Below are 17,309 nucleotides of genomic sequence, written 5' to 3'. Positions count from 1 at the left end.
ATTAGGAATTGATGAATGTTGAGTATTTATGGGCCTTCTTTTTAATATTCATATTTAACTGTAAGTTCATGTAATTTAATTTTTAATAATGCTTGTGTTTACCACCTGGCTCTCAAAATTCCTAAAGATTGGCCAATTGGCTCTTATGGGGGCTGGTATGAGCTGGTTCCGGCACTCTCTTCTTTACTTTACTTTTATTTTATTTTTTAAAGGTTTTATTTTTTTAAGTAATCTCTACACCCAGCGTGGGGGCTTGAACCTACAACCCCCAGATCAAGAGTTGTATGCTCCATAGACTGAGCCAGCCAGGTGCCCCTGTACTTTACTCTTAAATTATGTTTGTTGTTTCTTGTCTGTCACCTCCTGCTGGAGTCTAAGCTCAGTGAGGGGAAGCATTTAGATTCATCTAGCTTGTTCAGAGCTCAACTTCCAGAACTTAGAACAATGGCTGGTGTACTGTAGGGGCCCAAAAAATCGTCTTTGGTGAATATAAGAAAGAGAATGAGATTCCTAACACAATGGCTTCATGTAAATTAGAAGCAATAGCTTGTGATGAGGCATGTTTTGCAATGATGCACGGTATTCAGGGCCATTTGTGTTGGTGCCTGTGGGGAGGGAGGGTACTGGAGTCAGGGATGACAGATGGAATAAAGAAATAAAATGAGAGCAGGTCTCTGCCAGGACTTGAACTCCAGAGGGTGATTAACTCAACTCTCTTCACCTGAGATCTGATTAGGAAAAAGAGGACCTTTTTATATGCATAGGGTTTTCCAAGAAACAGAGTCAGTCTTTGCCCTCCCTACCATGGACATCAGCAGTGTCTGCTCACAGGACCCAGAGCTAAGGCTCAGGGAGGGCAGTCTTGCTTAGGGTCAGGCTGCAAGACTGGGTGTTTCCTTCTTCCACACCAGACACTGTGGCTGGGGAGTGCCCCCAGAGAGCAACACGCACCCCACTCAGCCTTTGTCAGGAACACAGTTCCTGGCTGGGCACCATGAAGCCACTGTAGGCATATCCATAGGATGAAGTAAATGAACCAATGAATGGAATTTAGGATTCTTCAATTTTTATTATTAGTTATCTGGTTTTTATTCTTATTTAATTTATTTCTTTTTAAAGATTATATTTATCTATTGACAGAGAGAGAGTGAGAGAGAGAGGACAAGCAGGGGGAGCGGCAGAGGGAGGGAGAAGTAGACTTCCTGTTGAGCAGCGAGCCTGATGTGGGGCCCTGTCCCAGGACCCTGGGATCACGACCTGAGCCGAAGGCAGATGCCTAACTAACTGAGACACCCAGGTGCCCCTGTTTATCTGGTTTTTAGAGACACTAAGAGTTTTGAAAAATGTCTTCTTTGGGGTATGGTGCAAGTTTTGTGCTTTCGTGTTCCTATATCTGTACCTAAGGGTCCTTGAATAATGATATTGTGGGGGTGTGGAGAGAAATCCTGAAGGAACTTCTCTGGAAAGGAGAGTTCTGGGTCAGGAGTCCAGATCAAGAGGCTGGGGGCCAGGACTCCTGGGTCTGAGGGAGGAGGGGACTGGGGGCCTGGACTCCCAGGTCTGAAGGAGGAGAGGGCTGGGGGTCAGGACTCTTGGGTCTGAGGGAGGAGGGGTGGGGGCCTGGACCCTGGGCCTGAGGGAGGAGGGGGATGAGGGCTAGAACCCCTGGGTCTGAGGGAGGAGGGGCTGGGGACTAGGACCCCGGGTCTGAGGGAGAAGGGGGCTGGGGGCTGGGACTCTGGGTCTGAGGGAGGAGGGGCTGGGGGCTGGGACCCCGGGGTTTGGTGTGGAGAGAGCAATATCTGGGGAAGCAGATGGGCTGGTGTTCAGTTACACCAGCAATCATTTGCCCCGTATGGTTTTCCGGATCCAAGTTTGGTACTTGCACAGGTTGGTATAGACTCCAGGATAGCCGGGAAGGGCGCAACGTTCCATCCCCCAGGACACAAGGCCCTGGAGCTGTCCTTTGCACACCAGTGGTCCCCCCGAGTCACCCTAAAGGGGAGAGGCCGAAATGGAGAGACCCATGGACAGATGGTCAGAGGCATGGGTGTGGAAAACCCAAGAGGCAAACGTGAGGAAGGAGGTGGGCTGAGAGCCCTGGCAGGGCTCTGGAGATACCAGCCGGAAGGGTTGGGGTCACTGCCCTCCCTCTTCCCTGGTTCCTGCTATCTCTGCCTCTTGGGGCTCACTACGCTGCTCTAGAAAACTGTGTATGCTTCTTTATCTCCCCGTCTCTGGAGTCACCTCTCAGGGATGGGCTAATGTCTCTAGAGTCCCTGAGCACAGATTTCCCAGTGCCCATATGTAATAACAACAATGAGAGCACCACTGCTTTCCATGCACTACCACCTCATTCCACCACCTCCCCTAGGTGCTACCCCCACCTGACAGATTAGTAAACTCAGGCACAGGGGGATTAGGTCTGTTATCCAAGGGTGTACAACTAGCAGGCAGCCCAGCTGTTACAATCTCTCTCAGTCTATGGGAGGCCTCTGCTGATTTTCATGCTCCTGAGATCCTTTGAAACCCAAGTCCCAGCCCCAAACAATCCCCCTCCCCCAGCTCTCCTCCTGGGCCTCACCTGACAGGAGTCCTTCCCACCTTGGGGGACACCTGCACAGACCATGCCAGCAGTGATGGCTTGGGAATAAGCCCGCCGACACTCCTGATCCGAGGAGATGTTGATGTTCACACACTGCAGGGAGTTGGGGTAACTGACTGGGGGGCACAGAAGGGTTACAAGTGAGGGTTCTACCTTCCAGCAGGACCAGGAGTCCGGGGACTGACCTCCGCCTCCCTCAGACCAAGGAGTCCAGGCCCCCCAGCCCTTCCTTCCCAGAATGTGGGAGTACTCACCAATGGGGCTAGATGTGGTGCCCCAGCCCGACACATGGCAGGGGGTTCCTGGGCTTGCACAGGAGCTGGCTATGGTGATGGGCCTCACTGCCCTCCCCAGCCGAACGGGCCGCTCCAGCTGCAGCAGCATCAGGTCGTTATTGTGAGTCCGGGAGTTGTACTGGGGGTGTGGCACCTGACGAACCACACGTAGCACCTGCTGGGTGGCCTCCCAGTTCTTCAGGTTATGCTTGCCCAGGGCTACATGAAGTATCCTGGCCCATAAACCCCAAAAGTTGCACTGCTCAGGATCTGACCTGGAGACCCCTCCCCACCCTCTGGCCCCATTCTCTTCCCTGGTGATGAATTTTCCACAAGTCTGAACTGCTTATGGAGCATTTGATGGACTCCTGCGCTCTTCTTTCCCACAACCTGAGCATTCTCTCTTGGGCCGATCCTACCATCCACCCCTTCCTCTTTTGAGCTATGCTCTGCTTTCTGGCTTGGGTGTAAGGTGATAATTGCGAGTTCTTGGCTCAGTGTTGGGTTCTAGGCTCTGAATTCCAAGTGAGAGTCTGGGCTATGGCTCTAGGCTCTAAATCAGGATTGATATCCTGGACTAGGCTCCAGGGAGGCTCCATCCTGGTCCCAGCCTGGCCCCTGTGTTCTAGATATTTTGAACGTTTGAGTCTAAGCTAGGATCTGGGCTTTCTAGATTGCTTATGGATCATGGCATACTTTCTAGATATGGGTGTGAGCTTCTGGTGTTAAGATAGGCTGTGGGTTCTATTTTGAGCTCTGCATTATGGTTTGAGTCTGGGTTCTAGAATGTTGATTTGAGCTCTTAGTCTTAGGGTAGTCTCAATTCTAGATTGAGCAATGGATTCTGGACATGGATACAAGCTTCAGTTTCTAAGTTGCTAGGTTGAGTTCTGGGTTCCTGCTTAAGTTTTGGTTTATGACCTGGGTTTTAGACAATGGCTTGAGCTCTGTGTTTGAGGTTAGGGTCCTAAACATCAGTCTGAGTTCTTGATTCTTGGTTAGGCTTTGTTTCAAATGGAATTACAGTTATGGTCTGGGCTCTTGCTTCTAGACTCTGGTCCGAGCCTTTGACCTCAGGTTGAGCTCTGGCTTCTAGATGGAGCTCCAGAAACTTCGGATCCAAGTTTCTAGATGTTGCCTTGCATTCTCAGCTTTGCCTTCTAGACTCTGCACTAGGTTTTGGGCTCTGGATTCTACATCAAACTTTAGTTTATGGCATTAGATCTGGTTTATAGGCACTGGGCAGTCTCTTTTCTTGGATTTGGGTTCTATGTTTAGGTCTAGACTCTTGGAGGGGCTCTGAGTTCTGTATGGGGCTTCAGATTATGGTCTGCAGTTGGATACTAGCTTGGAGTTTGGGTTCCAGCTGCTAAAAAAGAAGCTGTAGACTAGATTCTGAATTAAACATTGCCTCTAGAATAGGTTCTGGGTCTGTCTGTTCAACATTCTGAGCTGATGTTCTAGCTGTAAACAGGGTTCTGGATTTATGGCTGGACTGCAGGTCTGGACTAGACTTTGAACTCTAAGTTTTGAGAGGTGTCCTGAGTTACTGAATGTAGACCGTGCCCTAGACTGAACCACCAATCTGGAATGGTCTCCTAATCTTAGTCTCTACGTAGAGCTTGGCCTCTAGATAGATCTCCAGATTATATTAGGTTCTACTTTTTGTGTGGGACTCTACACTGGCCTATGGTTCTAAACTGTCAATCTGCTTTCAGAATCTAAACCAAGGGGCACCTGGGTGTCTCATTCAGTTGAGCATCAGACCCGTGGTTTGGCTGGGATTGTGACCTCAGGGTGGTGGGATTGAGCTCCGCCTTCAGCCCTGCTCTCAGTTTAGAGTCTGCTGGAGATTCTATCTCTCCCTCTGCCTTTCCCCCTGCTCGCTCTCTCTCTCTCTCTCTAAATAAATAAACAAATAAAATCTTAAAAAAAAAAGAATCTAAACCGAGTTCAAGATTTATGGCTGGATTCCATATTCTGAGCTGTGTTGGTAATTCTAGGCTCTTATCCAGACCCCAAACCAGGCCCCAGCTACTACATTAGGTGCAACACAATGTTCGGGTTTCTTAGCTGAGCTCTGGGGCTCTAGACTGGAATTCACTTGGCACAAGAGTGGGGGAGAGGATTACTCACGGGCGTGCACAGTGAGCAGCAGTGATGGCCCACTTGCCTGACAGCAGGGCCCCTCCACAGAGGAAACGACGAAAGGGACCTGCCAGTAGGGCTGCCTGCCATGGCTGGGAGTTCTGGACGCATGTGTAACCACCAATTATCTTGTTCTCATCCCTTTGGCTCTGTGCCATGGCTAGGAACAGGCAGGGGTGGGGCGGGGAAAGCAGATGAGCAAATGCTCTTCACTTCCCAACTCTCTAGGACGTCTGGGACCCACAAATCCCTTTTTGTAACCTCCCCCTAAACCACCCATCTCTATCTGCCCACGCAGTATGAGATCTGTGAGATACACCAAATGTTGGCCGTTATCGGCCAACACCTCCCCCCTTCACCTCCATAGTACAGCACTTGATCCCATGGCCACCTCATCCAGGGCTCTTACATATCTACTACCTTTGATTTTACTCTCCCATGAGTAGTTTATATCATCACTTCTCATAATGTGTCACAATTCCCCCCATTAACCTTTCTTGAACACACTCAAGGAGCTCCCTGTCCTTTTTCCAGCCTTCACACTCATATGGCACCCCCAGGACCCACCGTCTTCCCACTGTCTTGCCTCACAGCCACTCCATCTGCCGATCCTCACCCCTCCCTGTGAGCCCACCCTCCAACCCCTATCATCACCCTTACCCCGCCAACAACATGCCATCTTTCCGTTAGTTTTGCAGCCTCCTTTTATATTTATTTATTTATTGCAGCCTCCTTTTAAATAAAACCCAGACAGGACTGGACAGTTCTCCGCAAGTCCTCATTTATTTCTTCCCATCTCCTTCAACTCCGGTACCCTCATATCTCCTGATATCTCCACAACTCAGAACCCAGGCCCCCTCCTAAGGGCTCCTCATTCAAGACCCCCAAAACCACACCCATACCTTCTCACCAGGTCACCCCTGAGTACACTGGGTCCCTGGGAACCCTCCCCATCTCTTCTCAGCATCTCCAGGGGACTGTCCTTACCTCAGACCCCACTGCTGTCTTACCTAGAGCCACGATCTGGAATGCTGTCAGCAGGAAGAACATTCTGGGGGCTGGGGGTTGGGTTCTGGCAAATGCAGAGAGAAAGTGAGAGAGAAGCAGGCTGCAAGAAACCCAGAGTTTGAGGGACAGAGAGGACCTCACACAGAGACCAAGACCTTTGGAGACATGGATGTACCTCTGTGTGTGGAGGACGTGGCGGTGGTGTCTTGCCTCCCTGTCACTCCGTGGAGGCCTTTTATCCTGGTCTGGGCAACTGGCCCTGCCTCCTGCCCTTCTCCTGACATTTTTTTTTATAGCCCGGTTCCTATTCCAGGGCTCCCTGTCCTATCTCCTCCCTCCCCTCTCTGGCCAGAGAAGCAGCCACAACATTAATGAGAACCCGCCCAGTGATGGTGTTTAATCTGGGAGGAACCTCGGGAGGGGGGATCCCAGGGCAAGGTGGACAGGATGGGGGTCTCACGGGAAGGTGCTGGGAGGGGTGGGGGACAGAGACACAGAGAAGTCTGCGAAATGAAAGAGAAGTCACATATGACCCAGAGATAGGGTCAGAGAAACACAGGCCAGAGAGAGAAGAGTCAGAGGGAGAGAGACTAGGGAAAGATGGGGAAGGGGAAGGAAGATGAATGTAGACACAGGGACAGAGGAGGCAGATTCGGGGAAAGACAAGGGAACAGGGGAAGCCCAGAAACAGAGATTCATGGAGAGGGCAGAGTGGGAAAGCAGAGGGTGGTGGGGTGGGGACAGAGGGAAGAGGCTGGTGGGGGGGGGAGGCACAGGTTGGGGGGAGGATGACAGGGATGGTGCAGACAAGTGCTGATACACTGGAGAGGAGGAGGAGGAAGATGAAGGACAAGGCAGAGGAGGGGGAGACAGAGGGAATGAAAGGTAACACAGGTGATGGGGACCCAGACAGAGGAGACAGGCAAACATGGAAGGTGACAGTTGCCATGAGGAGGGAGGGAGGGAGGGGTGGGGCTGGGAACTGGCAGGAGACAGGACGGGCAGGAGGCACCTGGGACTGCCTCGTTTCCCTAGGCTTTTGTGGTTCTCACAGTCTTGGGAGTTTGGGGAGCAGGGGCCCCAGCAGGGAGGAGGGGGTCAGTACAGAACTGGGGTCCTCCAGCTGAGGCTCTGCAGAGGGGCAGGGGCAGATTGGGGGACAGAGACAGAGATGGAGACCCAGAGAGAGGGAGAGAGAGAGTGGTGAGGTGGGAAGGGGCTCCAGGTGGCCAAGGAGGGGCTCTGGGTTCGAGGGACCCCTCCTAATTTGGGGCAAGGCCCACTCCCCTCAGCACCTCCCCAGCCTCTTAAATTCCTTAATGACTGCAGTTTGTCCCTGGGCCTGAGCGGGGCACGGTGACTCAGGAGGCAACCTCTGTACTCTCCTTCTCCTGACACCCCAGCACCGCCCCCCCCCCCAATCTCCCACCCAGACTGGCTCCCAAACCACTTTCCTCCCTCTCTGCCTGGTCTGCTGCTTAGCCCCTGTCTCTGTCCCTGGGGACTCACTCCGGGCATTTGAACCCACACGCCCACCTCCCTGTGTGCACTTCTGTTTCCTGTGATCTGGTTCTGAGGAGCTGAAGGTGTCAGCTCTGGCTCTGGCAAACCAGAAGGTGGGATGCTGAACAGAAGGGAAGACCCCCCCTAGGGCGCAGGGGGCCTGGGAGGGGGCTGTCCGCACCTGGGGACCCTCATGGTGACACGGATGTACGCATGACATAACCTTCCATGGAAACACCATGCAGGGGCACCTGGGTGGCTCGGTTAAGCTGTCTTCGGCTCAGGGCTCAGATCATGACCCCAGGACCGCAGGGAGCCTGCTTCTCCCTCTCCCTCTGCCTGCCACTCGCTCTGCTTGTGCTCTCTCTCTCTCCGTCAAATAAATAAATAAAAATCCTAAAAACAAAACAAAACAAAACAAAAAAAGAAAGAAACACCTGTGCACACATGCACACAGAAAAACTTATACACAGAGACCTGGAACTAGACCTTAAGAGTCTGGCTACTGGCCCTCGGGGATTTCCTGGGACTGATACAGCCTGCAGGAATTTATCTATGACAACATCGCCACCGGGGGAAGCTGAGAGAAGGAGTCCATGGGACTCTATCAGTTGAACAACTTCTTACAGTCCGTAAGTATTTCATTTTTCTCTCCAAAATTTATTTCAAAATAAACAGCAACAAAACAGAATTTCTGGGTAAAGGCGAGCTCACCCCCTCCATCTGAGCATAAACCTTGATTTGATGGACTCAGGGGGACCCTCTGCTGAGTTGAGAGGCTCTGGTAAGCATGAGGTCTCCCTCTGCCTAAAAAGAAGGTTCTGAGGGGCGCCTGGGTGGCTCAGTCGGCTGCGCATCTGTCTTCGGCTCAGGTGATCCTGAGGGTCCTGGGATGGAGCCCTGAGTTGGGCTCCGTTCTCAGTGTGGTCTGCAGTTTGCAAACCCTCTCCTGTTTGTGCGCTCCATCTGCTGACACCCCAGGTGTCTCCTGACACTCCCTTTGCCCCTCCGCCTGTTCATGATCTCTCTCTCTCTCTCTCTCAAATAATAAAGAAAATCTTTCAAAAAAAATTAAGTAAAATGAAAAGAAGGCTCTGCTTAAGCAGAAGCCTTCAGTGAACCCAAGAGAGCCCTAGCGAAAGGCTGGCCCATGCACCCCAAGTATGCTCCCCTCCTTCTCGCTCCCCAGCCCAGCTCCCCTCCTTGCGTGCTCCACCAGGTTACTCAGCACCCTCCTGCCAGAATCCAAAACCTGGGCCGCCTGCTCACCACTCCACCCACCACCACCTTAGCAGTGCTGTTGGCCCTGACATGGGTGTGCAAAAGATATTCAGTGAGTGAATGAACGAATGAACAAACAGATGGCCAGAGTCCTTGCCTTCAAGTTGCTCCTGGTCTGGTGGGAAAGGCCAATGGGGCAATAGGAAACTTGGTCCAGGGTGATGTGCCCCTGAAAGGAATATGGAAGGGCCTGATGAAACCCCAGGAGTGGGGAAGTGTTCCCTAAGGGCGGGCTATCTCAGCTGGGGCCTGTGGTGGATGAGTAGGAGTTCGCCAGGGGGATGGAGGGAGGGTAGGGGGGGGGGGGGGTAGGGGGAGAGGAGAGGGGCTTGAGTAGAGACCTCCAGGCAGGAGGATGGTGACAGAGCTCAGAGGGCAGGAGGGAAAAGTGGCCTGGAGAAGCAGAAGCTCAAGGGCGATTCTGAGCAGGGGAGAGAAGAGCCCTTAGGATCCTTGGTGGAGACCTATCTCTGGAGCTTAGGAGGGCTGTTTGGTTAGAGAGAGCAGTGGGGTGTTATTAGCTCAAGTGGCATGGAAGCCAGAGTGCCTGCAGCCCACGTAGGGAGACTATATCTAGTGAGAGGACCAGGGACATCTGCCCAGGACCCTAAGGAAGACCCCGGTTTAGGAGGCAGGGTGCTGAGAAGGAGCAAGGGGAGAGCTAGAAAGAAGGCCAGGAAAGGGTGGCGTTGGGAAAGTTGAGATAATTTTCCAGGAAGGAAGAGACATGGGAGTGGGACCCAGCTGGGCAGCGGGGAGACTGGAAGGTTTTCATGGCTGGTGGGACTGGAAGGGGGGTTGGGGGGTTGGGGGTTTGGGGAGGAGGTGGTGAGTGAAGACAGCCCTTAGATGGGGCAGGGGCAAGAGGTGTGTGACCATCCCAGGTTGGTGAGGAGAGGGGAAGGAAGCTCCCATTTACTGAGGGCTTGGCACAGCCAAGCGCTGTGCTATGTTCTTTTGTTTTTGTCCTTTAATGCTCAAAGCTTTTAAAAAATTGATTTGAGGGATGCCTGACTAGCTCAGTTGGTGGAGTATGCGACTCTTGATCTCTGGGTAGTGAGTTTTGAGCCCCATGTTGGGTGTAGAAATTAATTAAATTAATTAAAAACAAAAAATACTGAGGGCTGCCTGGGTGGCTCAGTCAGTTAAGCAGCTGGCTCTTGATTTCAGCTCAGGTCATGATCCCAAGGTCCTGGGATGAGCCCCACGACCCGGCTTTGTGCTCAGCAGGGAGTCTGCTTGAGGATTCTGTCTCTCCCTCTCCCTCTGCGCCTCCCCCTGCTCTCTCTCTCTCTCAAATAAATACACTTTTAAAAGAAATACAAAAAAATTTAAAAATTTGATTTCCTTTTTTATTGTGGTAAAATATACAGAACATAAAATTCATCACTTAAATCATTTCTAAGTGGACAGTTCAGTGGCCTGAGGCAGCCATCCATCTCCGAAAGCTTCTGTCTTCCCCAGCCAGGGCTCTGTCCCTGTTCAGCACTTCCTCCCCATCCCCTCACCCAGCCCTGCCTCCCCCAACCTCCATCTGCTTTCGGAAGTGGAATCACTTTGTGACTGGTTTATTCCCCTGAGCACAACGTCCTCAAAGTTCATGTTGTAGCGTGTGTCAGAATTTCCTTCCTTTCTAAGATGGAATCATCTTTCATTGCACATTTTGTTTTACCAAGGATGTTCTCGTGGGGGTTCACTTCTTTCCTTCTTCCTCCCTCCCTGTCTCCCTCTCCCTCCTGCCTTCCTTCACTCTCTTTCCTTCCATTCAACAACACAGAGTACCCACTGTGCAGGAGTCATGGTTCCGAGCCCTGAGGATATAACCATGAACCAGATAGAAATCCCTGCCCTGCTGAAGCTTACATCCTAGAAGAGGGGGAAACCAAGAGAAAGTTAAATAAGTACAACACATAATATTTCAATTTATCAGTGCTATGAAAAATAGTAAGAAAGTGGGGAGTGGAGTAGGGTCAAGGAAGGCTCAACTGAGATGACCTTCGGGCAAAGATGAAAAGTAGTTGGGGATCTCTGGGGGAAGACTATTCCAGACAGAAGGAGCAACAGTGCAAAGGCCCTGAGGTGTGTCTGGGGACCAGTGAGGAGGCCAGCATGGCTGGAGCAGAGTGAGTCATGGAAATTGTGGACCCTATGGGATAGGTACTATCTTGTCCCCATTTTACAGATGGAGAAACTGAGGCTGAGGGGAGGTGGCTGGTCCAAGGTGAGCCAGCTGGTCAGTGCAAGAGGAAGTATACAAACTCCAGGACTATAGGAATCTCCAATCCACTACCAGCATCTTCTATTGTCTTCCAAGGCGATTCGAGGGTCAATTCCATTTATTTGGGTGTCCAACACAGTTTTAGCACATTTTTCATAAATTAACTCACCAAACCCTTGCTATGGTTTCGTGAGAAGGACGCTCTTATTATCTTCAGTGTACAGATGAGGAAGAGAAGTTGCCCGCCCAAGTTTACACAACGCTGAGTGGTGGCCCCATGATTCTATGATTTGAACCCAGGCGGAGAGCTCTTAAAAACCACAGGGAATGAGATACCCAAGAACAAAGGGGCAGATGGTGCAACTGCCAGAGTGGTGGGATTAGCTCCAGACAGGAGGAAAGACGCCTCTTCCATTGTTCCAGGAAGGAAGGAGGAAAGGGCGGGTGAGGTTTCGGGTGGGGTGTGGGTCCTGTGGCAGGAAGAGGAGGGAGGGCCCTTGGGTTGGCTTCTGTTTCCTCCGGGAAGATCGATGCCAGCTCACCTCAAGGGGCACCTGGGCGGGTGAGGGCGGCGGAGAAGGTGCCCAGGTGAAGTTGGCGGTCAGGAATTTAAAGGGGCATCATTTGAGCGGTTGGACGATTTTGTTTTGTTTTTCTCCAGCAAAAAGGCACATGTAGGACTGAGTGATGGTGGGAGGGATGCTAAGACAAGGGAGTTGAGGACTCTACGTTGGGGAAAGGGTGGACTGTGGGGTGTAGGAAGTGCAGACAGAGGGGCTTGGCAGAGGCTGCATGAGGGGGTCAGGGTGCCTTTGAGCGGGAAGAACAGGTACAGCAGAGCCACCCACAGCTCTGGGAGCACGGGAGGCTGTGGTCAGGGAGTGGGATGTGGGTTTTGTGGCTTCAGAGGTGGAGCCTTTCTGGATGGAGATAGGGGCCAGGGTGCTGGCCTGGGAATGGGTGACAGGGGAAGTTGTCCCAGACCACATTTAGGCCGGGGTGGGGGGTGCTGCAAAACCAGGGGGCTCTCTCTCTTCAACACTCCCGACCTTGTTGTCAGGGAATGCCCGTCTCCGTCTTCACTTAAAATAAACATCAGGCAGGTTGCCAAAGACCACATAAACATCATCACGTTTAATCCCCACAGCAGCTTTATGAGGCTTAGATACTCTTACTAGCACCGTGTTCCAGGGGAGGAAGCGGGATCTCAGACAAAAGTCACTCATGCAAGTGGCATAGCCAGGCTTGGGACCTGGGTCATCCAACTCTTAAACGCCATGCTGCTCTGCCTTCAGATCTGGCTGTGTGCCATTGAGGGCAGGAAGTCCTCTGCTGGATCCCCAGCCCCTGGGACAGCCCAGCATGCAATGAATGCTTGTGGAATGAGCACACAGACCCTCACCTCTGCCTTGTTGGGCCCCTGACCAGCTCTTGGTTGGCAATTTTTCTAGTACCTCCATGTGCCACATCCACGTGCCACCTCCATGTGCCATATCTCTCTTCATCCCCCCATTGGCCTTGTGTGGTGCACACATAATCGCTCCCATTCTATAGATGGAGAAAACCCAGAGAAATGAGGTTAGTTGCCCAACTTTGCATGGTGAGCAAGGGGCGCAGCTGGGATTCAAACCTCAGCCTGTCTGACTCGATGCCCCTCTGCTGCTGATCTCACATGTCTCTTTGATTACCAAACTTTCTGGGTAATCTCTCAGATGTCTCTGACTCAGCACCTGTATCTGCTACGTGCCAGGCAGCCTCTGTATGCACACCTGGGCACCCTTGATGCCAGGTCAACAGGCCGCAAACATTTCTGCCCCACCTCCCTCCATCTTTATTATCTCCCACTTATTTCTGTTTAAAAAGTGGGAGAAGATGGGTCCACCCCCACCATCCCCCTGGTCTTCCCCCTTGTTGGTAAATGACACCATCCTTTTCCCTGTTGCTCAGGTCAAAAGCCGGGAGTGGTCCTGGATCCCTCCCTCACTCCCACCTCCCACTTTGGCAATTCCTGTCACCTTAGCGCCAAAATAGTCGTGGAATCCACCCACTTCCCTCCTGTCTTACCAAGCCACATTTATCTCTCACCCGGACAAGTGCAGCAGCCTAACTAGTCTCACTGCTTCCACATTTGACCCCTGTTCCCACCTTCCCACCCCTGCCAAGTCCAAGTACAAGCAGCCAACATGTTCCTAAAGTATAAAACAGTATCATGTTACAACCTGCTTAAAACCCATCTATGATTCCCTACTGCAAATGGAATAAGATCCAAATGCCTCCAAGGCATTCTGTCTGGCTTATGTCCATCCCTCCAAGCTCATCACTCCATCACGCACCATGCCTCAGCTCCCCTGGACGTCCTTGATTTTCTCCGCATGGTAGTTGTCTTCCCAATATAGGGTCTTTGTCTTTGCTGTTTCCTTTGCCTGAGACACCCTTCCTGCCACTGTGCCTATGATCACCTTGTCGGGAGCAGACATTCCCCTCTAGTTTCTACTTCAGCCCCTTCTTGGTTTCCTTTCTATGCTTTATTTCAATCTACAATTGCTTTATGTGTTTGCTTCCTTGTTTATTGTCTTTTTTGTTTTCTCTCTCTATGGCATTTATTACCATCAGATGTCCCTCACATCTTATTTACTTGCTTTCTTTTGGATTCTGTCTCCCATAACTTGAGTGTCATCTCTGACAGGGCAGGGGGTTTTGGCTTCCTTATCTGATCTGTGCCCTGGCACATAGCAGGTACACAGTAAACGTTTGTGGAATGAAGTAACGTCTCTCTCACTTGAACTGAGGCTTCATGATGGCTGGAACCTTGTCTCGCAGGTTCACTGCTGAATCCCCTGAGACGAGTCTGCTACCTGACATGCAGTGAGGTGCTCTATAAACAGGCCCAAGGAGTGAGATTATCTCAAAGCCTCCTCTTCTCCAGGATCTCTGCTTCTACCAAAAAATCCACTTGCCTCCAGAATTCCCGACTCCCTTCAGATATCTGCTTCCTTCCAGAATCTCTGTACCCAATGCTTCTACCTCTTCAGACCTGACACTAGACTCCAATTACCCAGGCTTGGGAGAGCACACACAGGGGGAAGATGGGAAAGCCCATCTTTCTGAGACTGGGCTTCGAATCCCTAAGGGAAAGAAAGCTTCCAACTCTGGGGGATGAGGTTTCTGCATCATCAGCCTTGACCCTTTCATCAGATCCACAACCATATGCAACAAGACTGAAGGATCCCTTGTGTTTATGTGGGGGCTGCAGTTTGCAAGGCCAAAGACCACAGCAAAAGTCCCACTCCATGATGACGACTAGGGCTCCCGTCTCAGCAACTTCTCTACTCCGCCCTCCGTGCTTACTATGGCTTTCTCCCTCAGCAAAAGACTGTCCCGTGTTTACTATGGCCATCTGCCTGAGTGGCAAACATCTTTATTTCTGTTCAGTCTGTTTAGGACGGACTTCTCTTGTACTGGGGTTCATGTGGGAGCTCTTATGCTTACAAAACACAGCTTAGAGTTTAGTAGGATTCCCAGCCCTTGGTGAGTGCTTCCTAAATAGCCCCTCATATCCATTCCCACCATCCCAATCCCTTGCTGCTGCTCTGTTTTGGCTTCTCCCTGCAGTCTTCCTGGACATGGCCCCAGAAGGGGCTTTCTGGTACTCAGAGCTAGTCCTGTCTGCTCCGAACCCTTCCTAGGGCCGGTGTTACCCCCAGCAGACAGCCCTCAGTGTGCAGGAGCTTTTCACTCTTATCAGGGGCCCAGACTCCTGGGCTAGCTCCCCACCAGCCATCTCACCCTGGGAGCAGCCATTCCACACAGGTTCTAGGTGCTTCCTTACCTGCAGACCTCTGTATCTGCTGTTCTCTCATCCTTGTCTCCCTCCCATTGCTTTCTGGTGCTCATTTTTTTTTTCCCTTAAGATTTTATTTATTTGAGAGAGTAAGAAAGAGGAAGAGCAGAGGGAGGAGCAGACTCCCTGCTGAGCAGGGAGCCCAGTGTGGTGCTCCATCCCAGGACTCGGGGATCATGACCTCAGTTGATCCCGGGACTCTGGGATCATGACTTGAGTCAAAGGCAGACACTTAACCCACTGAGCCATGCAGGTGCCCCACCTTGTGCTCATTCTTACTCACCTTCTGGGGCCCGGTTGAAACACTATGTCCTTCAGAAGGCATTCTCTGACGCCCCATGCTGAGCTGGGCACCCCACCTCTGGGCTCCCCTGTGTCTTTGCTAACTCCCTACTGTGGCATGTATCCCTCTGTCCATGCCTGCCTTCCCCACCAGATGGGGAGCCCATTGAGGGCAGGGACTGGGGCTGACTCAGCTGTTTCCCCACTACTCCGCGCAGGGCCTGGCCTCTGGGAGGCACCTGCAAAATGTTTGCTGCATGAATAAAGGGATGATCATTGTCACTCCTCTGCTCAAAACTCTATGACTTCTGTCTCAAAACCAAAGCTGAGCCTACACCATCTGGTCCCTTTTAGCTCTCTCCTCCATTCCCCCCTCCACCACTCTCCCGTTCCTCAGCGAGCAAGGCTCTTCCCACAAATCTGCAGAGCTCGCTGCCTCACCTCGAATAGGTCTTTGCTCAGCAGTCACCTTCTCCTCAAGGCCTTCCTATCCACCCCACAGCTTTGTGCCTCTCAGCCTATCGATAACCGATGCTGTGTCCCGACCAGCCCTTGCAGTTCTCAGGTTTGCAAGATGCCCTCAACAATAACCATCAGGAAACTTGGAAAAAAAAAAAAAATGGAGTTTTTTCTTTTTTTTTTTTTTAACTGGAGGCCATACAGCGACGTCACAATGGAGGGCGGGTGCACGAGTCTCTGGGGTTCTGCTTTTATTGGGGTCTGGGGGGTTACCTAGGGTTTCACAGGCTTACTCTTCATGGATTTAAAACATGAGTGGGGAATTTAAAGCGTGGGAAGCTGCAGGGTGATTGTGATTTACAGGAATCAACTAAGATCTCTAACACAAAGGAGCCTGGGGGACGGGGAAGGCGGCCTGGCTCTTTGTCTAGTCGTGTGGCTGGCGGTCTGTTCGCCGAGATAGCCATCTCTGAAGTGGATGCCTTGGCAGGCAAAGCCCAAGTCAGGCACTTGCATTACAAAAAAGAGAAAACCCAACCGTCAGGGCTTACACTACACCTACTTAAAGGTTGGCCTGTTTCCATCCCCTGATTTATTACCATCTGACATACTGTGTATTCAACTTATTTTTCTCACTTTTTTGGCCTCTCCCATTCCGGCAGGTGATTGTTCACTGCGGTCGCGGCTGAAGTGCTCCATAAATATTTCCGGAGTGAAGAAATGCATGAATGCACAGGTCTTGAGGTCAAGGAAGGTTTTCAGTGGGGCCTTAATACTTCTGCCAGATCGTACCTCTTGCCCTGGGCCCCTGGTTCAGACCAGGGAGACCAGGGAGTCGGTGGCGGCAGAGAGCAGAGCTCCCACCTGGCCAGCGGAGAGAGACCTTCGCCAACAAGGGCCACCTGATGCACAGGTGTGGGTACAGTGACCTCTTGTGGCCAAAGCCTAGGATAGCATCTTCCCAGTTCCCATGTGGGGTCCTCAGGTCCCAACTGAACAGTGGTTGAATCGGATTGGAGACCGGCTTAAGTATAACATACATACTGTATTTCAAAGGCTTAGTACAAAAAAAAAAAATACTGTAAAATATCACAGTTTTAAAATAACAAGATAAAACTGTAATATCTGGGATATTTAGGTCAAATATGTTTATTTGGGTCAAGTAAAATATATTATTAAAAGCTCACCTGTTCCCCTGTCCTTTAAAAAATATGGCTCTTAGAAAACTTAAAGTTACACATTTGACTCACATTATATTTCTGTAGCGGAGTGCTGAACCACAGGCAAAATCTAAACACCCACCGACCGCCTGGTGTGGAGGGACAAACTCCAGCTGGTGTGGAGGGACAAACTCCAGCGCGGCGACCTCAGGCCAGTCACCCAGCCCCAGGCTGCAGCCGACGAGACTGTGGTGTGGATGAAATCAGCCGGGGCAGCGCCCGCAGTGTGTAGAGCGCTCAGAGAAGCGTCCTGATTTCCGGGCATGAGAGAGCCCATGGAGAGAAGCGGTTTTGCTTATCCCGATACCGGCAAACATGACACATAGTAGGTTCTGAAGAAGGGTTAGGACTCTCCTGAGCATGCCCAGAACCGGGCAGAGTACTAGGCAAGCAGCCCCCTACTTCCTATTGGCTCCGGAAAGGAAAGTTGTTGAGTTCTCTCCTGGTCTCCAGCCCCTCCTCCCTCAGA

The 17,309-nt window shown here is 51.5% G+C and overlaps 1 protein-coding gene across 1 annotated transcript; it reads right to left on the bottom strand.

The window, feature by feature from the left end:
* Nucleotides 1–1,745: 1,745 nt before the first annotated feature.
* LOC111160758 (kallikrein related peptidase 14) lies at nucleotides 1,746–6,094 on the bottom strand. Its single transcript, XM_022524096.1, has 5 exons — nucleotides 6,039–6,094; nucleotides 5,017–5,188; nucleotides 2,860–3,113; nucleotides 2,585–2,721; nucleotides 1,746–1,995 (listed from the first exon to the last, which is right to left on the bottom strand). Exons 1-5 carry the CDS (start codon nucleotides 6,076–6,078, stop codon nucleotides 1,843–1,845), a joined length of 756 nt encoding a protein of 251 aa, XP_022379804.1. The 5' UTR covers nucleotides 6,079–6,094; the 3' UTR covers nucleotides 1,746–1,842.
* Between the last annotated feature and the right edge of the window lie 11,215 nt (nucleotides 6,095–17,309).

The sequence above is a fragment of the Enhydra lutris genome, unplaced genomic scaffold (genome assembly GCF_002288905.1).
Source record: "Enhydra lutris kenyoni isolate GAN:26980312 unplaced genomic scaffold, ASM228890v2 scaffoldscaffold77, whole genome shotgun sequence".
In the NCBI taxonomy this organism is placed as follows: domain Eukaryota; kingdom Metazoa; phylum Chordata; class Mammalia; order Carnivora; family Mustelidae; genus Enhydra; species Enhydra lutris.
This window is presented reverse-complemented; position numbering and strand designations above follow the sequence as displayed.